Here is a 21,601-nt window from a genome sequence, read left to right as displayed (position 1 = left end):
AGAATCTCTAGTTGCATCCATGTTGCTGCAAATGGCATTATTTTGTTCTTCCTTATGACTGAGTAGTATTCCACTGTATATACAGGTACCACATTTTCTTAATTCATTCAACTGTTGATGGACATTTATTTCCGTGTCTTGGCTACTGCGAATAGTGCTGCAATGAACACACAGGTGCATGCTCTTGGGACCCTCTGTGGTGGTGGGCCACGCCCACCTCAGGCTTCTGGCTGGCATATAGTTTGCACCTGCCTCTACAGCCCACGCAAGAGGCCTTCCGCTGCCTGAGAGCATGCGCATGAGCAGAGACAAAGTTCCTATTGGTGGGCCCGCCCCTCCTCTCAGCTCTCCCCAGCAATGGCGTCTTGCTGCTCCTGTGGGCCAAGGCTGCCTCTTGCACTCTCTGAGCTGAACCCTCAGCCCCTCAGGCTGTCCCCAAGCAGCTCTGGTCCTCTCCCCAGAACTGACCTCTGAAGCCTGAGTCTCTGGGCCCCCAACCCGAGGGTCTGTGGCGGTGGTGTCCCTGGGAGTGGTACCAATGGTTGTGTGGCTCTCCGCCCTCCTCAGTCCCCGCTGCTGCGCTTTTCTCTGAGCCTCTGAGTCCCCCGCCCCCTCCAACCTCCCCCACCTCCCCCACCCCGTCCCAGCTGATCTCCAGGTCAGTCAGGCGGCCTCCCAACCCTGAAGAGGGGAGGGTGCAGGTTCCTTTCCTCTTTCACTGATTCCCTCCCAGGAGGGCTGGTCCCATCCTGGTTCCTTTTTTCTCTGCTTTCTTTTTCCCTTTTGTTCTACTCAGTTATGTGGACGGTTTCTTGCTCTTTTTGGAGGTCTGAAGTAGATGTTCTGTGTGAATCGCTCTACTCGTAGGTGGTTTTTTTGCTGTGTTTGGGCGAAGGTGAGTGCCGCGTCCTCCTCTGCCGCCATCTTGCTCCCGCTGCCTCATTGTGTTTTGATTCGCGTTTCCCTGATGATCTGCAAAGCTGAGCAGCTGTTGCTGTATCTGTTGGTCATTTGTATGTCTTTGGAGAAATGTCTATTCAGGTCATTTAACCGTTTTTAAAATGAAGTGATTTGGGTTTTGCTGTTAAAAATTTCTTAACGTATTTTACATAGTAACCTCCTAACAGATACATGATTTGGAAATACTTTCTCCCATTCTATAGGTTGCCTTTTCACTCCATTGAGTGTTTCCTTTGCTATGTGGAAGCTTTTTAGTGCGATGCAGTCTCATTTCTATTTTGGCTGTTGTTGCCTGTGATTTTGGTGTCAAATACCCCCAAACAAAAGACTAATGTCTAGAAGTCTTTTCCCTATGTTTTCTTCTAGTAATTTTATGATTTCTGGGCTTGCATTTAAGTCTTTATTACATTTCGAGTTGATTTTTTTTTTTATTTGGTGTGACATAAGGGTCCAATTTAATTATTCTGTATATGGGTATCTAGTTTTCCCAACACCATTTACTGAAGAGGTATTTTTTCTTAACATTGTGTGTACTTAAATGTATTTAAAGATTGATTGCCCATTGATACATGTGCTTATTTCTGGGCTCTCTATTATGTTCCATTCGTCTATATGTCCATTTTTGTGCCAGTACCTACTGTTTTGATTACTGTAGCTTTACAACATAGTTTGAAATCAGCAAGGGTTATGCCTCCAGCTTTGTTCTTTTTCTCAAGATAGCTTTGGCTATTCAGGGTCTACTGTGGTTCCATATAAATTTTAGGATTGATTTTTCTGTTTCTGTAAATAATGAGATGTTGCTGCAAATGGCATTATTTTGTTCTTTTTTATGGTGGAGTAGTATTCCATTGTGTATAAATAACACATCTTCTTAACCTAATCATCTGTCAGTGAACATTTAGGTTGTTTCCATGTCTTGGCTGTTGTGAATAGTGCTGCAATGAACATACGAGTACCTGTCTATTTCAAGGAATGTTTTGTCTGGGTATATGCCCAAGAGTGGGATTGCTGGGTCATATGGTAGTTCTATACTTAGTTTTCTGAGGTATCTCCATACTGTTTTCCATAGTGGTTGTACCAATTACATTTTTCCACCAGCAGTGTAGGAGAGTTCCCTTTTCTCCACACCCTCTCCAGCATTTGTTATTTGTGGACTTGTTAATGATGACCATTCTAACTTTTTTTTAATGGCTGCCCCCATGGCGGATGGAAGTTCCCAGGCCAGGGATCAAATCTGAGCTGCAGCTGCAACAATGGCAGATCCTTAACCCACTGTGCCACAGTGGGAACTCTTCAATAGACTTAATTTTAAAGCAGTTTTAGGTTCACAGCAAAATTGAAAGTACAGAGAGTTCCCATTTACCCTCTGCCCCCACAAACACAGCCTCCCCCACCATCAACACCCCCCACCAGATGGTATATTTGGACAATGGATGAAACTGCACTGACACATCATAGTCACTGGAAGCCCACAGTTTTCACTAGGGCTCACTCTTGGTGTCACACATTTGGGGAAGCTGGACAGATGTAGAACAACATGTACCCATCGTTACAATATCCCACAGAGTACTTTCACTGCCCTAAAAAATTCTGTTCTCTACCTATTCATCCCTCCCTCCCCACAAGCCCCTGACCACTGCTGAGCTCTGTGCAGTCTCTCCAGCCTTGCGGTTCCCACACAGTCCTGCGGTTGACTTTTTAGACTGGCACCCTTCCCCCGTGATGTGCATTTACCTTCTGAACAGCTAGAGTGACTAATGCCACTGTGCACGTTCTGGTTCTGGCCCAAGTGTCTGTCCCCAGTTCTCGCGGGTGGACGCCTGGGAGGGGTCCTCATTTCCCCCCCCCACTCTCCCCTTGGCGTTCCCGCAGAGTCTGGTAGAAGCTGCCGAGGAGGCCGACCTGAACCACGAATTCAACGAGTCTCTGGTGGTGAGTCCTGCTCCACAGGCCTGGGAGGTGTGATGACTGATGTCCCTGCTGCCCAAGGTCTAGGGTCGCCTTAGGATGGGACATGGAGGTGATGGGAAGGCAGGAGGCCCAGGCCTCTTAGGGCTCACAGGTTTGTGTGACCCGCAGCGGTTTGAGTGGTCTGATTCAGAACTGCCCCGAGTCTTTGAGAAGGGGTTCATGGGCCCGGCCTGAGGCCAGGCTGTAGGCTATCCCTTCAATGCCCCCTGAACCTGTGTCTGCCTGTCTGTCTCCAGTGCTGGCTATGTCCACACACACAGTGTGGGGACCTAAGCAGTGATCTAGACAGTTTACACCAAAACCCAGAAGAACCAAGCATCCAATCTGGTTGTCTGGGTGTGCATTTCCCCCAGATCAGCGATGGTTGCAGGAATCCTGCAGCGGTTTGGATGTGGTCAGTCCATCCATCTGTCCAACATCCCTCACGTGTGTCTCTCCCTCCCTTCCCCCTCCCCCGACCCCTGTGTCTGTGTGTCCCTCCGTGGTCGCCCCAGTTTGACTATTACAACTCTGTCCTCATCAATGAGAAAGACGAGAGCGGCGCATATGTGGAGCTGGGGGCTGAGTTTGTCCTCGAGGCCAACGCTCACTTTAGCAACTTGATGGTGAACACGACCCTGAGCAGCGTGCAGCTGCCCACCAACGTCTACAACAAAGGTGCCCACCAGGCCCACCTCCCTCCCAAAGAGCCCCCGGGGGCGCAGATCCCCAGCCTCCTCACCATGGAAGGAAGGCGAGAAGCCATCCCGCTCAGGCCGGGCAGGGAGCTAACCAAGCCCCGGGTGGGAGCGCTGAGCATGGTGTCTGTGTGGCGTGGAGGGGTTGTGAACCACATCTGCACGTGTTTGTGTGTGTGTGTTTGTGTGTGTGCGCACATGTTTAGCAGGTGAAGACTGGGTCTTGTTGCCTGAGCTTCCCTGCACTTCCTTCTGTAACCTCGCCTTTCAGACCCAGATATTTTGAATGGAATCTACATGTCTGAAGCCTTGAACTCCGTTTTTGTGGAGAACTTTCAGAGAGACCCTACGCTGACTTGGCAGTACTTTGGCAGCTCAACTGGATTCTTCCGCATCTATCCAGGTGAGGATGCTGGGAGGCTCTGCACGGTCCTCGGGCTCCTTCTCTGGGAATAAGGTGGTGGAGCCACCGGAGATGGACCCTGGTGTGCAGACCCCAGGGACGGGTGGCCCCCCCACCCAAAGGCACCTCCAGTCCCACTTCCATCCCCTTCACAACATGCTGAGCACACTTCCAAGAAATAGCTGTTGAGTAAACAAAACGTCAAACACTTCGGTAACCCGCCAATAAATGCCCACCTGGACTTGTCCAATGAAGAGCATGTGGGAGACAGAACAGAGTGTAAAACAATTCTTGATCTTAAGATGAGTGCCTCTCAGCTGGAGAAATGGGGCAGACTCACTGGACTTGTTCAACAGCAGGGAACACATGAGATGTGACAACACTGACTGTAACATAATAGGGGCCAACCCATCAGACAGCATGTAACAGAGAAAGCCCCCTTGTCTGCCAGTGAACAGGGAACAAAACATCCAGCACAAGGTTTCTGAGACTTGTGTCTTTTTTCACTTCTCCTTTAAAATAACTCACCTCCACATCTCACTCCTACTCGTCTTCATATTTTAACATGCTGTCCAGAAAGCCCTAATGTCCTATTTTCTGAGATAGGAGCCAGAGGGGCCTGGAGGATGGTACTGTGTCCCCAGGGCCTCTCTTGGGAGGAGGACAAAGCCACATCAGGGCTTCTGTCTTGCTGCCCAAACCCACAAAGAGCCATTGGTTCTGCTTCTGTCCTCTGGAGCCTCAATGAACAAGTTCAACCCGTTTCCATGGGACAGGCTTTCAAATGCTTGGAGACAAGGCCCTTGTCCCTCAAGCCTTCCCCAGGTGGAGTTCCCACACGTCATGGCTTCGGGTGTCAGACACAACAATTGCCCGTTTTTGAACAGGATTGTTGTTGTTGATGCTGAGGTGAAGGAGTTCTCTATGTGCTGTGGATATTGCTTCACATTCTCTGGGTCCCTGTGCATCACCCTGTGGATTGTGTCTTTTGTTGCACAGAGGTTATTGCCTATGTTCATTGGTGTCATGGTAGTCTTTTTTTTTTTTTTTTTATTAGAGTATACTTTGTTCATAGTGTTTTGCCAATTTTCTGCTCTACAACAAAGTTATCTAGTCATACGTATATATACATTCCCTTTCTTATATTATCTTCCATAATGGTCTATTCCAAGAGGTTGGGTATAGTTCCCTGTGCAGTACAGTAAGACCTCATTGCTTATCCATTCTAAATGTAATAATTTGCATCTACCAACCCCAAACTCCCAGTCCCTTCCCCCTCCCCCTTGGCACCACAAGTCTGTTATCTGGGTCTGTGAGTCTGTTTCTGTTCTGTAGGTAGGTTCATTTGTGCCATATTTTAGATTCCACATATAAGTGATACCATATGGTATTTGTCTTTTTCTGTCTTAACTTCACTTAGTATGAGAATCTCTAGTTGCATCCACGTTGATGAAAATGGCATTATTTTGTTCTTTTTATGGCTGAGAAGTATTCCATTGTGTATATATACCACATCTTCTTAATCCATTCATCTGTTGATGGACATTTAGGTTGTTTCCATGTCTTGGTTATTGTAAATAGTGCTGTATGAGCATACGGGTACATGTATGTAGTTTTGAATTATATATTTTTTTCCAGATATATGCACACGAGTGGGATTGTTGGATCATATGGTAGTTCTACATTGAGTGTTCTGAAGAACCTCCATGTTGTTTTCCATACTGGCTGTTCTAATTTACATTTCCACCAAGAATGTAGGAGGGTTCCCTTTCCTCTACGCCCTCTCCAGCCTTTGTTATCTGTAGACTTATTAATGGTGGCCATTCTGGCTGCCGTGAAGTGGTACCTCATTGTGGTTTTCATTTACACTAGTCTAATAATTAGTGATGTTGAGTATTTTTCCACATGCCTCCTGGCCATCCATATTTCTTTGTTGTCTTTTGTCTTTTTTTGTGTGTTCTTGTGTGTGTGTGTCTTTTGGCCTTTTCTAGGGCCACTCCCGCGGCATATGGAGGTTCCCAGGCAAGGGGTCAAATTGGAGCTACAGCCTCCAGCCTACGCCACAGCCACAGCAACAAGGGATCTGAGCCGCATCTGTGACCTACATCACAGCTCACCACAACGCCAGATCCTTAACCCACTGAGCAAGGCCAGGGATCGAACCCACAACCTCATGGTTCCTAGTCGGATTCGTTAACCACTGAGCCAGGATGGGAACTCCTGTCTTTTGTCTTTTGAAGGCCACAACCACGGCATATGGAGGTTCCCAGGCTAGGGGTCAAATCAGAGTTGTAGCTGCTGGCCTCACCACAGCCGCAGCTTGTTCCAAGCTGTCCCTGCAACCTACACCACGGCTCACAGCAACACCAGATCCTTAACCCGCCGAGCAAGGCCAGGGATCAAACCCACAACCTCATCGTTACTATTCGGGTTTGTTAACCACTGAGCCACGACAAGAACTCTCATCCGTATGTCTTATTTGAAGAAATACCTATTTAGGTCTTCTGCCCATTTTTTTATTGTATTGTTTGTTTTTTTGTTGTTGAGCGATATGAGTTGTTTGTATATTTTAGAGATTAAGCACTTGTCAGGTGCATTATTTGCAACTATTTTCTCCCATTTCATAGGCTCTATTTCTTTTTTTATAGTTTCTTTTGCTGTGCCAACTTATACAGTTTGTTTAGGTCTGTTTGTTTTTGTTTTTGTTTTCATTTTTATTGCCTTGGGAAGCCTAAGAAAATATTTGTACTATGTTGAATAAAACTGTTAAGAGTGGGCATCCCTTGTCTTGTTCCAGATTTTAGCAGGAAGGCTTTCAGCTTTTCTCTGTGGAATACTGTATTGGCTGTGGGTTTGTCATGAATGGTTTTTATGATGTTGAGGTATGTTTCCTCTGTATCAAATTTGGTAAGAGTTTTTATCGTGTACAGAGGTTGGATTTTGTCAGATGCTTTTTCTGCCTCTATTGAGATGATTGTGTGGTTTTTGACTTTTCTCTTGTTAGTGTGGTGTATGAAGTTGATTGATTGATTTGCATATATTGAACCATCCTGGTGAACTTGGGGTGAATCCCACTTGGTCTTGGTATATGAACTTTTTATGTGTTGGATTCAGTTGGCTAGAATTTGTTGAGAAGTTTTGCATCGATATTCATCAAAAATATTGGCCTAGAATTTTCTTTTTTGGTAGTATCTTTGTCTGGTTTTGCTATTGGGGTGATGGTGGCTTCACAGAATGTCTTTGGGAGTGTTCCATTGTCAATATTTTGGAAAAGTTTAAGAAGGATGGGTATAAGTTGTTCTCTGTGTGTTTGGTAGAATTTGCCTGTGTAGCCATCTGGTCCTGTACTTTAGTTTGTAGGCCGTGTTTTTATCCTATATTCATTTTCATGTCTAGTGATCAGTCTGTTCAAATGATCTCTTTTTTTCCTGATTTAGTCTTGGTAAGCTGCATGTCTCTAGAAAGTTGTTCATTTCTTCTAGGTTGTCAAATTTGGTGGCATAGAATTGTTTGTAGTATTCTTTTACGGTTTTTTGTATTTCTTCAGTATCAGTTGAGATTTCTCCTTTTTCATTTCCTTCATTGTTTATTTGGGTTCTCTCTCTCTCTTCTTGGTGAGTCTGGCCAGAAGTTTGTCAATTTTGTTTACCCTTTCAAATACCAGCTGTTGGTTTTAATGATTTTTTTTTCCTTTTTTAAAAAAAAAAATCTCTATTTTATTGATTTCCTCTCTGATCTTTATGATCTCCTTCCTTCTGCTGACTTTAGCTTTTGTTGGTTCTTTTTCTAATTTTTTTAGGTGGTAGGTCATGTTGTTGACTGGAGATTTTTCTTGTTTTTTGAGGAAAGCCTGTATCACTATGAACTTCCCTCGAAGAAACGCTTTTGTGGCATCCCATAGAGCTTCTGTGGTTGTCCTTTCATTGTCGTTTGTCTCAAGGAATAGTTTAACTTCCTTTTTGATTTCCTCATTGACCCACTGACTTTTCAGTAGCATGCTGTTTAGTTTCCAAGTAGTCCATTTTTTCTCATTTCCTTTCCTGTGGTTGATTTCTGGTTTCATGCCATTGTTCAGAGAAGATGCTTGGAATAATTTCTATACTCTTAAATTTGCTGAGGTTAGTTTTGTGCCCTAGTATGTGGTCAATCCTAGAAAATGTTCCATGTGCACTTGAAAATAATGTATATCCTGGTGGGCTTTTTTTTTTTTTGGATGTAATGTCCTGAAAATATCAATTAAGTCTGACTGTTCCATGTCATTTAGGATCTCTGTTGCCTTCCTGATTTTCTGTCTAGAAGGTCTGTTTCTTGATGTGAGTGGGGTGTTAATGACTCCTACCAGTATTGTATTTCTATCAGTTTCTCCTTTTATATTTATTAGATTTTTCTCATGTATTTGGGTGCTCCTATATTAGGGACATATATATTGATGGGTATAATGTCTTCTTCTTTGAACTGATCCTCTTATCATTAAATAGTGTCCTTCTTTATGTATCTTTATGGCCTTTGTTTTAAAGTCTATTTTGTGTAATATGAGTATTGTAACTCCTGCTTTGCTGCAATTTCTATTCGTGTGAAATATCTTTTTCCACCCCCACTTTCAATTTATATATGACCTTTGCCGTAAGGTGAGTCTTTTGTAGGCAGCATATTGTAGGCTCTTGTTTTTTAATCCAGTCTGCCACTCTGTGTCTTTTGATTGGAGCATTCAGTCCATTGACATGTAAGACAATTTTTGATAAATATGTGTTTATTGCCACTTTAAACCTTGTTTTCCAGTTGATTCTGTGTTTCTCCTTTGTTCATTTCCTTTTAAGCTTGTATCCTCTTCTTTTTTGTCTGTGAATCTATTGTTTGTTTCTGCTTTGTGGTTGCCCTGTTTTCCATGTATGTAAGCCCTTCCTATATCTGCTTGCTTTAGGCTGATAATCATATAGGCTCAAACACATTCTAAAAAAAAAAAGTCTAGATTATCTTACTCTGTTCCCTACATTTTATGATTTTGATGTCCTTTTTTACATCTTCATGTCTATTCTTTTGCTGTTGCTCGTGTTTACTTACCATCATTTTCACAAATAGTTTTTTTCTTTTTGATCTGTATACTTGCTTATTTAAGTGATTACTTTCCAGTTGTGATTTCCTCCATCCTATAGCTTCTTCATTCTTTCCTATTTGGAGGAGCCCTTTCAGTATTTCTTTTAGAATGGGTTTAGTATTGCTATATTCTTTTAGTTCTTGTTTGTCTGAGAAATTCCTTTTTTTTAAATGATTTTCATTTTTTCCATTATAGTTGCTTTACAGTGTTCTGTCAATTACTACTCTACAGCAAAGTGTCATTTCTACAGTCACACATATATATATACAATCTTTTTTTTTTTTTTTTTTTTTTTTGCTTTTTAGGGCCGCACCTGAAGCATATAGAGGTTCTCAGGGTGGGGGTCTAATCTGAGATATAGCTACTGGCCACTGCCACAGCAACACCAGATCCAAGCCACATCTGCAGCCTACACCACAGCTCACAGCAACGCCGGATCCCTAACCCACTGAGCAAGGCCAGGGATCGAACCCACAAACTCATGGTTCCTAGTTGATTTGTTTCCACTGAGCCATGATGGGAACACCCCATTCTTTTTTTCACATCATCCTCCATCATAAGTGACTAGATATAGTTCCCTGTGCTATGCTATACAGCAGGATCTCATTGCTTATCCACTCCAAATGCAATAGTTTGCAACTATTAACCCCAGATTCCCAGTCCATTCCTCTTCCTCCCCCTCCCCCTTGGCAACCACAAGTCTGTTCTCCATGTCCATGATTTTCTTTTCTGTGGAAAGGCTCATTTGTGCCATATATTAGATTCCAGATATAAATGATATCATATGGTATTTGGCTTTTTCTTTCTGACTTATTTCACATAGTATGAGAGTCTCTAGCTCCATCCATATTGCTGCAAATGGCATTATTTTGTTCTTTTTTATGGCCGAGTAGTATTCCATTGTGTTTATATACCACATCTTAATCCATTCATCTGTTGATGGACATTTAGGTTGTTTCCATGTCTTGGCTATTGTGAATAGTGCTGCCATGAACATAAGAGTGCATGTTTCTTTTTCAAGGAAAGTTTTGTCTAGATATATGCTCAAGAGTGGGATTGCTGGGTCATATGGTAGTTCTACATTTAGTTTTCTGAGGTATCTCCATACTGTTTTCCATAGTGGTTGTACCTGTCTGAGAAATTCTTTATTTCTCTTTGTATTTTGAATGATAGTCTTGCTGGGTAGAGTATTCTAGATTGCATAATTTTCCCTCTTAGAACTTTGAATATATCTTGCCACTCTCTTCTGGCCTGTAGTGTTTCTCTGGAGAAATCAGGTGGTAGCCTCATAAGGAATTCCCTTATAATTAACTCTTTGTTTTTCTCTTGCTGCCTTTAGAATTCTGCCCTTATCTCTAGCCTTTTCTGTTTTTGTTATGATATGTCTTTGTGTGGGCCTATTTGGGTTCACCTTGTTTGGGGCCCTCTGTGCTTCCTGTATCTTGATGTCTGTCTTCCTTTAGATTTGGAAAGTTTTCAGCCATAATTTCTTCAAATATATTTTCAATCCCCTTTTCTTTTTCTTCTCCTTCTGGAATCCCTGTTATGCATAGATTGGCCTGCTTTATATTATTCTATAGATCACTTATATTGCTTTAGTGTTTTTCATTGGATTTTCTGTCTGCTGTCCTGATTGGGTGATTTTCATTTTTCTATCTTCCAAGTAACTTATTCGTTCCTCTGCATTATTCATTCTGCTCTTCAGTGCCTTTAACTCAGCTTTTGTCTCTGTAAATGAATTTTCTTTTTCTTTCTTTTTTTTGGGGGGGGTGTATTTTTTAGGGCCTCACCCACAGCGTGTAGAGGTTCCCAGGCTAGGTGTCAAATTGGAACTGCAGCTGCCGGCCTATGCTAGAGCCACAGCAATTCAGGATCTGAGTCATGTCTGTGACCTACAACAGAGCTCATGGCAACACTGGATCCTTAACCCACTGAGTGAGGCCAGGGATCGAACTAGTATCCTCATGGTTCCTAGTCAGATTTGTTTCCACTGAGCCATGACAGGAACTCCAAGCAAGTGAATTTTCTAATGTTTCTTGGCTCCTCCTTATAGTTTCTAGTTCCTTTTAAAAGTAATCTGTATTACTGCTGATGTCTTTTCTTAATTCCTTCAGTATTTTCATTACCTCCTTTTTGAAGTCAGTGTCTATTAGACTGCAGAGGTCTGTTTCATTTTTTGCTCCTTCAGGGGAATTCTCTTGTTCTTTTCATTAGGAATGTTTCATGAGCTTCTTCATTTTGCTTATATTTTTCTTCCTGTGTGAGTTTAGGGAATACAATGATCTACTGTAGTCTTAGAGCACTATTTCTATTTGAGAGTACTCCTGGGTAGTTTTTGAGGGCTTACTCCCCCCTCCTTTGGCATGAGGACTGCTTTTGCTTTGGATGCTTGCTGTCTTTCCTCAGTGTGTACAGGCTATTATACCCTTGCTAGGGGGTGTGCAGCTGTATGACTTGTGTGTACTTCCAGGAAGGTGTGAGCCATAGGCAGTGCCTGCAGGCAGCACCTGGTTGCTGGCCCTTGACTTTGGCAAAGACCCACGGAAAAGTGGGGACACAGACTGCTCCTGGTTGTAGGGCCCTCAGAGAGGTGGGGGCAGTGTCCAGAGCCATTGACAGTGGCAACAGCAGATCGTGTGCATTCCCAGGGTAGTGAGGGCAATGGCTGGTGTTTGGTTGCTGTGCCCTCCTTCACAGCATACCCCGAGGTGAATGGGGCCACAGGTGGTGCTTATTCACAGACCTGACCTCTGAAGCCTGAGCCTCAGCACTCAGCCCTGACCTGAGCATATTAGGCTGCGGTGTCCTGGCCGGTGGTACCCATGGCCTGTGCAGCTGTCTCTCTCTTTTGCCACCCTCAGTTCTGCTGCTGTGCTTTTCTCCAAGGTTTTGAGTGTCCCCCTCTGTCAAAGCTGATCTGGTCAGTTTGGTGGCCCCCCAGGGAATAGATGCCTTTCCTCCTTCACAGCTCCCTCTCAGGCTTGCTGGTCCCATCCTGGTTCCTTTTTTTCCCCCTCTTCTCTATCTTGCTCTCCCTTTTTTTTCTCCCTCAAGTTATTTGGAGGGTTTCTTGACTGTTTTGGAGGTTTGAGGTCTTCTGCCAGTGTTCAGTAGATGTTCTGTGTGAATTATTCTACAAATAGATGGTTTTCTTGATGAGTTTGTGAAAAGGTAAGCACCACATCCTCTTCTTACACTGTCTTGATCCCACCTCCACCCGCCCCCCGGTAGTGTTTTAATTATTGTTTCTTTCTAAATATTTTTAAATTCCCTGTGATTTCTTCTCTGATGTTTTAGTTATTTAAAAGTGTGTTTTTTAATTGCCAAATACATAGGGATTTTATGTTTATCTTTTTATTATCAATTTCTTGTTCAATTGTTCTGCAGTCCAAGAACATGGTGTATGTGGTACTCATATGAAATTAGTTGGGATTTAGTTTAAGAGCTTAGTGAATCATCAGATTTTATAAATATAACACATGTGCTTGGGCAGAATATGTGTGCTTTAATTGTTGGATGAAAACATCTGCTTATGTTGTTAGATCAAGGTTTTTTTGTTTGTTTGTTTTTTAGGGCTGCACATGCAGCATACGCAAGTTCCCAGGCTAGGGGTCAAATCAGAGCTGCAGCTGCCAATCTATGCCACAGCCATGGCAACACAGGATCCAAGCTTCATCTGCAACCTATACCACAGCTCACAGCAACACCAGATCCTTAACCCACTGAGCGAAGCCAGGGATCAAACCCACATCCTCATGATTACTAGTCAGGTTCATTACCACTGAGCAAAACAGGAACTCCCTAGATCAAGACCATTAATTGTATTGTTTAGGTTTTCTGTCTTTTCTGATATTATGTCTGCTTGACCCTTGTTAGCCTTTATGACAATTTTTTAAAGTCTATTTTATCTAACATTCATAGAGACACAATACAATCTCACTAGATATTTTTTATCATTTTTTTCCTTCCACAACTGTTCCTGGGCCAAGGATCAAATCCAAGCTGCACCTGTGGCAATTCTGGATCCTTAACCCACTGCACCACAGCAGGAACTCCTAATCTCCTCATTTTAAACCCACTATTCCCAGTCATTAGAAATAGAGATTCTGTTGTGAATCACATCAGTCTTACCTGTGCTGGGGGTGAGTTTATCCAAGTTTTTGATTGGATGAGTAGAACAGAAGCCACCCCAGCACTGCCAGTGGGTAATTCGTTGACAGACATTTACTGAGCACCGGCTCTGCCAGGTGCTGGGTCAGACTCAACAGGTATGGGAATAGCTGGGTCAGACCCACCAGGTACTGGGAACCCCTGACCTTGAGGAGCTTACAGTCTTAGAGCCAAATCACCTCTTCCCATACTAACAGGAAGGATGTTAGTGGTAACAGCTGACCCTGCCTGGAGGCAGGTGGGCTGGAGCTGTGAGCACCGGGCTGGCTCCCACTCTGTCCGGGCTCTGGTAATGATGCTAAATAAATGTCATGGCCCTGAATCCCCCTTCTATTCTCACCCTCACAGATGAGTCCCCGGAACCATGTTGGGGTCCTACCTGTGAATTAAACCCCAACTGGATGGGACAATCTGAGAGTTGAGTGCCCTCCACCAGCAGCCTCCCCCTGGCCGGCTTCCTCATTTATAGGGTGTGATCTGCTGGCCCTGTCCTGGCCATCCTGGGTGTCAGTACCCAGCCAGGGGCTTGGGAACAGCCTCCCTGAGCCGGTGAAACACCAGCCTTTCTTTCCCCAGGCATCAAGTGGACACCTGACGAGAATGGAGTCATTACCTTTGACTGCAGAAACCGCGGTTGGTAAGTGCTCCCTGGCAAGGCTTCCAGTGTGGGCATCTCTCTGTAGCCTTTGGGTTTTGCCTGGTTCTCTTCCAGTGCCTGACCCGTACCCACCCCAATGCTGCAGGTGTTGGGTTGTAGAAGCAACCCAATACAGGAGCAAAAGAGTGTCCAGCCACATCTCCCACCCTCTACCTGTGTCCCTACCGCTGCCTCTGTTCCAAATTGACCATATTTGTCCCCCCCAAACCTCCTTCTAGGACACTGATCCATCCCCAGATCAACCCTCAGGCAGGCTCCCCCTACTGCCATGCCCCTCCTCTGGTAGATTTGTAACTGAGTCTAAGTGGGGGACCCAGCTCCCTCCCTCCCCCCTGCCAACTCTGCAGGACCCCGGGCTGGCCCAAAACAGGGAGGACAAGGGTCCACTAGGACTTGACCCTCCTCCCGCTTGACATGCCTGTTTGATGGACACAGTCTCAACTCTTGAGCCTGAAATGGCTTCAGTGGTTACAGTGACCTCAGCTTTGCACACACTCGGGCCAGAATCTGAATGGAAATAACGAGAGAGCCAGTCAGAGGTTGCTCCGGCCTTGGCTTTCCCACCCCTGACTTGTCCCCTCCTTCTGCTGTAGGTACATACAAGCCGCCACCTCCCCCAAGGACATAGTGATTTTGGTGGACACGAGCGGCAGCATGAAGGGGCTGAGGATGACCATCGCCAAGCACACTGTCTCCACCATCCTGGACACGCTGGGAGAGAACGACTTCGTGAACATCATCGCGGTAAACGCACCGCCCTCCACCGCTACCTGAAGGACCCCCCCCACCCCGCGCAGTGGGCTTCAAGGGCTACACAGGGTTTATGAAATTACACGTGATATGTGTATGTCCCGAGTCTGTCGGTTTCCTCAGTCTCAGCCTCATCTGGGATCTAGTAGAGACGAAGGCGTGTCGGAGTAGGTCCCTGACTGCTCCCCCACGATGCCCTTGCCTAGCGTCATGCTGTAGGGGCCTCTTTTCTGCAGGATGAGTGACTCCCGCCTCCCGCTTCCTTCTGCTCTAAATCCAGATGTGAGGGGGGAGGGCCCACAGGCCCTGGCCTGCTCCCACAGCCACTGTCCTGAGGGCCGCTCCCCCTACCCCAGAAAGGTGATGACCAGAGTGACAAATAGAAACAGGGAAGGTGAGGTAGGTAATTCATGGTCCACGAGATCCAGGGACAGCAGCACCCAGCCGGCCCCCGGGAGACACCCAGGGCCAGGGTTTGATGGAGGACATTTAGAGTCAAGCTCTCTATTCCCCGTACCCATCCCTCTGCTCAGAGAAACTGCCAGAAGCGTAGGGTCCCCAGAGATAACAACACAGGGGCCCAGGGGAGCCCACTCTTCTCCCCCATGAGTTGCAGACTTGGTCACTGGGCCCTGACTTCCCACACTGACCCTGGTGTTCTGCCCTCTGCCCTCTGCAGTACAACGACTACATCCACTACATTGAGCCTTGTTTCAAAGGGATCCTGGTCCAGGCAGATCGGGACAACCGTGAGGTGGGTGTGCCAGGCACTGGTCAGGCATCTCCTTCCAGGGCCTCGGGTGGCCTCACACCCAGCCACTCACCCCCTCTCAACTTATCCTGGGGCATTTGAGAAGCATCTGCTGCAGGGGTCCAGCCATGAAATTGAGGGGTGGGTCCTGTAGTCACTTCTTCTGGGCGAAAAGCTCTGAACAGGCTCTGCAAATAGGACCAAAGATGAAGTTTCGCCGGCCCACTGACCACCCCGCTGCCCCTCCTCTAACTTCTCACCCATGACAGCACTTCAAGCAGCTGGTGGACGAGCTGATGGTCAAAGGCGTGGGGGTCGTGGACCGAGCTCTCAGTGAAGCCTTCCAGATCCTGCAGCAGGTGCGGCCCTGGGTGGAGTGGGGAGCGAGGGGGAGATAGGGGAGGTGGGAGGAGAGAGGGGTCACAGCACACCCACCCCGACCTCATCCTCCCCGCAGTTCCAAGAGGTCGGGCGTGGGAGCCTGTGCAACCAGGCCATCATGCTGATCACTGACGGGGCCGTGGAGGACTATGAGCCGGTGTTCCAGAAATACAATTGGCCCGACCGCAAGGTTCCTCCGGGTAGAGGTCAGGGTGGCGGGGAGGGCAAGGTAGTGCCCCCTCCCACCGCAGAGGGCTGCTCACATCCTCTCTACCCCATGAGACCCAGGACGTGTTCCAAAATCAGGGTGACCCCAGAGGCCCCATGCGGGGTATGGAGATGGGAAACTGCTGGTCTGTGAGCCCCCATACCAGTGGCACCCCCAGGCCCTTCCTGATGAAAGAAGGTGTCAAAGTGCGGACCGAAAGTGGGCCCCTCGTGGTCTGGACTCTGCTGAGTCTGCCGTGTCCTGCCCACCAGGTCCGGGTCTTCACTTATCTGATCGGGAGGGAAGTGAGTTTTGCTGACCGCCTGAAGTGGATCGCGTGCAACAACAAAGGTGGGTGGTGCCCGGGGCCCCGCCTGTGTGCAGGTAGGACAGCATCACCCAGCCCCTGCTGGTGCTGAGCCAGGGCTCCTGAATGGGTCCCAAGCAGAGGTGACAGCATCCACCCCTTTCCTACCCAGACAAAGCGAGACAGGTGTTGACTGCTCCCAGAACCGGAGACGTCTGGTTGCCCCTGCATTGCCCGCACCCCCGTGATGCCCCTGCGACCTCCTGGAGGTCATCACCTGGTGTCTGCAGCAGGGAGCGCTGTCTCTCAAATCAAGCCTGACCCAAACCACCACACAGAAAACTCATAGAGACAGGACAGGCATTTAAATATCAGCTCTCTCTTATGTCCAGGCTCACTGCTACTGCTGCTACAGTCAAAGCCAGTTTGCTTTGGTTCTGCTCCAGACCAAAGACAAAGGGCTGGCATTTTTCCTGAGTGATGTCCGCGCTGCCAGCCCTCATCTGTGTGTGGGGAACACAACCCAGGCCTCATGGTCTAAGTGTAGGAACACCAGCTCTGGGCCAGCAGGCTATCCCTGCCCTGAGGAACCTGTGTGGTCAGGACAGAGGAGTCTTGTCCTGACTTCTGTCCAGTGGGGGAGACGCACAAGGCTGTGGGAGACATGATCTGAAAGGTGCCAGGAGGCAGAGGGGCATAGGCTGGGCAGGGCAGGGGAGAGCAGCCCCCAGGTGGTGTTTTGGGGGTTCTCCTACAGTGAGATGTAAAGAAATGGTAGGGGGTGAGTCAGACACAGATAGCGGGGAAGGGTGTTCCTGACAGAGGGAATAGCATGTTCAAAGGGTCTGGGACTCTGCGTATGAAAGCTATCCCACTCTTGGGAGCTAGAGTGAACACTTGGTGGGAGGTGATGAGCAAACATGTGCTGAATTGTTCACAGCCTTAGAAGGCGTTTGCCCCCCAATCTTTCTTTTGTTTTTTGGCTGCACCCACAGTATGTAGCTGTTCCCAGGCCAGGGATCAAACCTTCGTCACACTAGTGACACCAGGTCCTTAACCACTGGACCACTAGGAAACTCTGGCATTTGCTGTTTTAAACACCTCCTCAGCTACAGCAAAGAGGCTGCAGCTCCCTCCCCAGAACTGAGGGAGGGCAGAAGTCAGAGAAAAGAGGAGGTGGGGCCCTCTGGACAGAGCTGCATGCAGGCGAGGGAACCCTGGAGGACAGCCCTGTGGGGAGGGGAGGGGCAGCATTGTACCCTGAGTTGAGGCCCTGCTGCTCCTGGGCAGCTCTGGAGCTGGGCGCCCTCATGAAAGTCTAGGCCTTCACATCCCCACACCCCCACCGGGCCCAGGCTGCCCCGGGGAGAAGGCAGCCTTGGGAGAAGCAGAGCCTGGCGGCCTAGGGCAGCGCCCGGCCAGGGCCCCAGCCATGACCCATTGGTGAACAGGGAGAGCGTGGGTCCACACCCCCCAGCCACATGCTGTCCCCTCCCCAGGCTACTACACGCAAATCTCCACGCTGGCAGATGCCCAGGAGAACGTGATGGAGTACCTGCATGTGCTGAGCCGGCCCATGGTCATCAACCACGACCATGACGTCACCTGGACGGAAGCCTACATGGACAGCAAGGTGGGGCCCAGGCCATTCCAGAATTGGGGACCCCCAGGGAGTGAGAGGTGACTTGTGGGTCAGGAGAGGGCCAGGCAGAGTGCCTCCTGGGGAGACTTGTGAAGGGTGAGGCTCCCGGCTGGGACTCCAGGAGCAGACCAGCTGGGGTCTGCCCTCCGTGGACAGGGCCGTGTGCTCCAGACTTGTCCCCCCTGCTCCCTTCACCCGCCTCACTGTCCTCTCCCACCGGGTCTGGGAAGAAAGGAGATTGACCAGTGGTTCAAGATCCTGCAGCTTAACCCAGCATCCCTGCTCTGGGCCCAAGTTTTCAGTGAGACAGCCACGGTCTCTCACATGCAAGAGCGAACGTGGGAAGTGGACAGTTGGATGAGATGTCCTAACACTCCTCCATCGCACCACAGCGCAGACCTCTGCCCCAGTGGTGCCGTGTCAGGCTGGGTTAGGAGAGGCCTGGAAGTGGTAGCTTCAATGGGAGAGCAGTGTATCCCTCTTGTGTAAAAGAAGCCCTGGCCCTCAGGGACCCAGCCCCCCTCCCGCTGCCCCTGCCACCCCCAGCATCTGCCTGGTCCCAGCGGCTATGCAGCTCTGGACAACTGCAGCCACATGCTAAGCTTTGTGGGGTGGCAGGGAGAGAGGCACACCCCACCTTTCAGGGAAACTTCCAGGGGGTCTGTCCTGACACTTAACCTACAGCTCAGTGACCAGAGCTTGTCCCCTGTTGATTGCTTGGCATATCCTGTGTCTGAGCCTTTGGTTCCAGGCGAGCATGGATGGGCCTGTCCCGTGGGTGAGCAGTCAGCCTTGGCATGCTTGGTTGAGATGTGAGGGCCCAGTGAGCGACCTTGGGGGCTGGGCTGCGGGCTCTGGGACTCTGACACCCACCCTGGCTAAGTGACATCACCCTGGTCCCCCTTCCGCCCTCCCCAGCATTTCTGCCAGCTCTCCTGTGCAGGAAGGGAACCTTGCTTTGGGATCTCTTCCCTCCCATTGAAAGGCGGCACTGAGTCCTGGTTGACATTGGTGGCCTGGGTCCCCTAATCTGGGGGACCTGCCCCTCCTGACCGCTCTTCACCCCACAGGCACAGAGCCTGACGCTCCTCACCACGGTAGCCATGCCTGTCTTCAGCAAGAAAAACGAGACGGTGAGCGTTCCCCCCACGACTCCCCCCGCCACTCCGGCCATAAGCAGCAGCAGCAGATTAGGAGTCGGGGCCCCTAGCTGGCATCTTTAGGCCAGTGGTTCTTGAAGGACATCAGAGCCACCTTGGAAAGTTTTTACGTGCATATTCTGGGCCAAGTCAGAATCTTTGGGTCGGGAAAGGCCGGGGGTTCCACACTCTTCTCAATGCCCCCCACCCCGAGATTCTGCTCAGCCAGCCTGGGGCTGTCCCTCTGCTTGAATTTGGGACCCTGCCTTGGGGATACAGGGTCAGAGGGGTTGCCTGCCAGGCTTCCAGCAAAACCACGCTTAACCCAGGGGTCTGGGCAGCTCTAACCTGTTTGTAAGGCTCTGGTGGGGGAGTTTCAGGGCCTTCCACCCTCCATCCCGTAGGAAACAGTTCCTTCCAGGCCTGAGTGTTGCAGAGCCCCCAGGTTAGGGTCCCTTGGATCCCATACTTCAGCCTCTGCTCTGAAGATGAATATTCATTCAACTCTGTGTTTCACTTAAATATTACAACATAAACATTAATACTGGACATTAATCTTCCCAGCAGCTGAGATTACTTCTGTGGCCTCTTCTGGTCAGTTCTTGACTTTTATTCGAGGGAGGTCAGCCTAAAATCTGATTGCAGAGGAAGGAGCACATAAAAGTCCAGGTGGCTTCCTCTTCCAGGCTCTGGAAAGGCCAATCCGGTCTGGCGCTGTGCATGGGAAGCTGGGTCCCCCCTGACACTGGCATTTCCCTTTCAGCGATCCCACGGCATCCTCCTGGGCGTGGTGGGCTCCGACGTGGCCCTGAGGGAGTTGATGAAGCTGGCACCCCGGTACAAGGTGAGCCCCGATCAGGACACCCAGGAGCCAGCCCAGCAGGCGTAGGAATCTCCCTGCAGGCAGCACAGCCAAGCCCACAGCTGGGGTGGGGCCCACGGCCCCTCCCAACACTCCACTGCCCGGACATCCCCCCACATCCCACCCCAAGAAATTCCACCCTCAGAGATGTGTGGGCGCAGAGCACGGGAACAGAGGCTGGGGACCCCTGGTCACCGCAGCTGTAATGTGTTCCGTGGCCTTCAGCGCTTGTCCCACTGCCTCAGTTTCTCAGTCTGCTCCTGGCCACGAAGCCCCACTTAGGGAGGAATGAGGTTGTGTCATTTAAGCACCTAGAGCAGGTGCGGGGAGGAGGCAGGTAGTGGCGTACTTGGTTATATTGCGGTCACTTCAAACATTAGAATTTGGAGTGGAATTCAGAGCCAGTGGCTAGAACGGCCGGCCCAGCACACTCTGGTCTGTGAAACCCGGGGCTCTGAGCTGCCGTCTTCCCGCCTGTGGCCCCAAGCCCATCCCAGCCCCAGTCCTCTGCACAAATGCCCACTGACACCCCTCACCCCTGTCTCCTAGCTCGGTGTGCATGGATATGCCTTTCTGAACACGAACAATGGCTACATCCTCTCACATCCTGACCTCCGACCCCTGGTAGGTCCCGATCCTATTTGCCTGGGGTCTTAACCATGGGATTGGGGGTAGTTGATAAAAACAATTAAAACAAAGAACATACATTTGGCTCCATTTAAGAATTCAGTGTAACACTAGACAAAGAATTTAAGTTGTGGTCCCTATTTTTCAATTGTTTATGATCTAGCGGGAGAGACAAGGCAGCAACACACGAACTGGTACCAGTCAGGCTCGGGGAGCTGGTGATGAGTGTGCAGTTTTCCCTGTAGGACCCGCCACTTGCTGTCATCGCTGCCCCAGTCGCGCCCCCACCCATGCTCCCTCTTGGCGTCTGACTGCGTGCCCCCAGAGTTCCAGGGCCACCCAAGGGCGTGTGAGTGCCAAGCTAACTTTAGAAATGGCAGGGCAGAGTCCCCTGAGAGGTGAGGAGCTGAGCTGAGGCTTGGGATGTGTTCCTGAGAACTCCCACCTCCTTCCAGCTCCTCCATCCCCATGTGACGGCTCAGGGCGTTTCCACCTGTTCAGCTGAGCAACCAAGGCTGGAGAGAAAGCCGTGTCCTTTCATCCAAATTTTGCCTCCAGGGCAGGTGCTCCCACTCCCTGTGGCCCTGGCCCTTGCCCACACCTCTCAGGATGATTGTTGGGGCAGAGGCAGAAGGGGCTTAAGGTCCTGCAGCGTCAAAGTCCTTCCCCCACCACAGTCTCATCCTGAGTTGAGCTTGGCACCAAGGACGGCCTTCACCATGGCCTCACCTGCCCGGTGCCATGGAAAGACCAGTCCAGGCCACACTCTTTACCTGTGGGTCAGAGGTACCCTTAGCGACTAAAGACACAGATTGAGCTATTTAAGGCATACTTGAGGCGGTTGGAGTTGAGGGAATCAGGGCACACTGGAGACCACCCCGTCTTCCCAACTGAGGCTTGCTGGTCAAGCATCTGACTCCATCGTAGGTCCCTGACTTGTCCCAGCAGGTTCTAGAGGAGCAACCCCAGGAACAAGACAGTGACATCCTAGGGAAGTAAC

General features: G+C 48.9%; 1 protein-coding gene across 1 annotated transcript in view; it reads left to right on the top strand.

Moving 5' to 3' along the window:
• CACNA2D4 (calcium voltage-gated channel auxiliary subunit alpha2delta 4) overlaps positions 1-21,601 on the top strand; it is a 99,908-nt gene that overhangs the window by 6,457 nt on the left and 71,850 nt on the right. Inside the window, exons 4-16 of the mRNA XM_047785773.1 lie at positions 2,833-2,892; positions 3,426-3,588; positions 3,880-4,011; positions 13,853-13,913; positions 14,528-14,678; positions 15,364-15,438; positions 15,705-15,794; positions 15,893-16,006; positions 16,297-16,375; positions 17,831-17,964; positions 19,044-19,106; positions 19,876-19,956; positions 20,524-20,598. Coding sequence (XP_047641729.1) covers positions 2,833-2,892; positions 3,426-3,588; positions 3,880-4,011; positions 13,853-13,913; positions 14,528-14,678; positions 15,364-15,438; positions 15,705-15,794; positions 15,893-16,006; positions 16,297-16,375; positions 17,831-17,964; positions 19,044-19,106; positions 19,876-19,956; positions 20,524-20,598 — 1,278 coding nt within the window. The remainder of the gene's footprint in view (positions 1-2,832; positions 2,893-3,425; positions 3,589-3,879; positions 4,012-13,852; positions 13,914-14,527; positions 14,679-15,363; positions 15,439-15,704; positions 15,795-15,892; positions 16,007-16,296; positions 16,376-17,830; positions 17,965-19,043; positions 19,107-19,875; positions 19,957-20,523; positions 20,599-21,601) is intronic.

Source organism: Phacochoerus africanus, chromosome 7 (genome assembly GCF_016906955.1).
Source record: "Phacochoerus africanus isolate WHEZ1 chromosome 7, ROS_Pafr_v1, whole genome shotgun sequence".
Classification (NCBI taxonomy): domain Eukaryota; kingdom Metazoa; phylum Chordata; class Mammalia; order Artiodactyla; family Suidae; genus Phacochoerus; species Phacochoerus africanus.
The sequence above is the reverse complement of the archived record's forward strand: the minus strand, read 5'-3'. Positions and strand labels throughout refer to the sequence as shown.